General features: G+C 31.1%; 1 protein-coding gene across 1 annotated transcript in view; it reads right to left on the reverse strand.

The window, feature by feature from the left end:
* LOC119585297 (ankyrin repeat domain-containing protein 17-like) overlaps window positions 1-631 on the reverse strand; it is a 28,504-nt gene that overhangs the window by 10,352 nt on the left and 17,521 nt on the right. The window contains exon 6 of the mRNA XM_037933969.1: window positions 296-393. Within this exon, the coding sequence (XP_037789897.1) occupies window positions 296-393 (98 nt within the window). The remainder of the gene's footprint in view (window positions 1-295; window positions 394-631) is intronic.

A 631-nucleotide genomic window follows, 5' to 3' on the forward strand; every position in this document is an offset into this window, starting at 1 on the left:
CTGCACAAAATCATAATACTTCTTAAACAGGAACAAAAATAAATAAATAAAATAAAAAGGACCATGAAACAACAAATAACTTTCAGTATTTGATGTCTGCTGTAAGTTCTGATCAAACAGAAACTTGGGCTAACAGCAAAATCGTTTACTGCACCACTTGCAATAAGATATGTTCTTGTTTTCACCTGGTTCCACTGGAACAGTATGAATTTATGATTACAATGTGAATTCCTAATTATATATTCTCTTTTTTCTCTGATTTTAAACATTACTGGACATGATAAGAAAAACTTACTTGTTTACCACATCAGTTTTGGCATGATGTTTCAGAAGTAAGCCAACAATTGAGGTGTGTCCTCTATCACAGGCCCAATGTAAAGCAGTCATCTTCAACTGTTAAAAAGTAATAAACAATCATTAATCTGTATAGTCAATGCTTATCAAAAAAGGAAAAATAGTGGATGATAAAATATTCTCCTGTGTTTATTCAAAGGTAGAAAACTAAACAAAATAAGAAAAGGGCTAAAGATGATAAGAAATAAAAAACGCTTCTACTCATAGGAAAAAAAAACAGGAATGCTCATACATTCTCTCTCAACAGACCAAACTCAATACAAATCATTGTGCTACA

This window comes from Penaeus monodon, chromosome 19 (genome assembly GCF_015228065.2).
Source record: "Penaeus monodon isolate SGIC_2016 chromosome 19, NSTDA_Pmon_1, whole genome shotgun sequence".
Taxonomy (NCBI): domain Eukaryota; kingdom Metazoa; phylum Arthropoda; class Malacostraca; order Decapoda; family Penaeidae; genus Penaeus; species Penaeus monodon.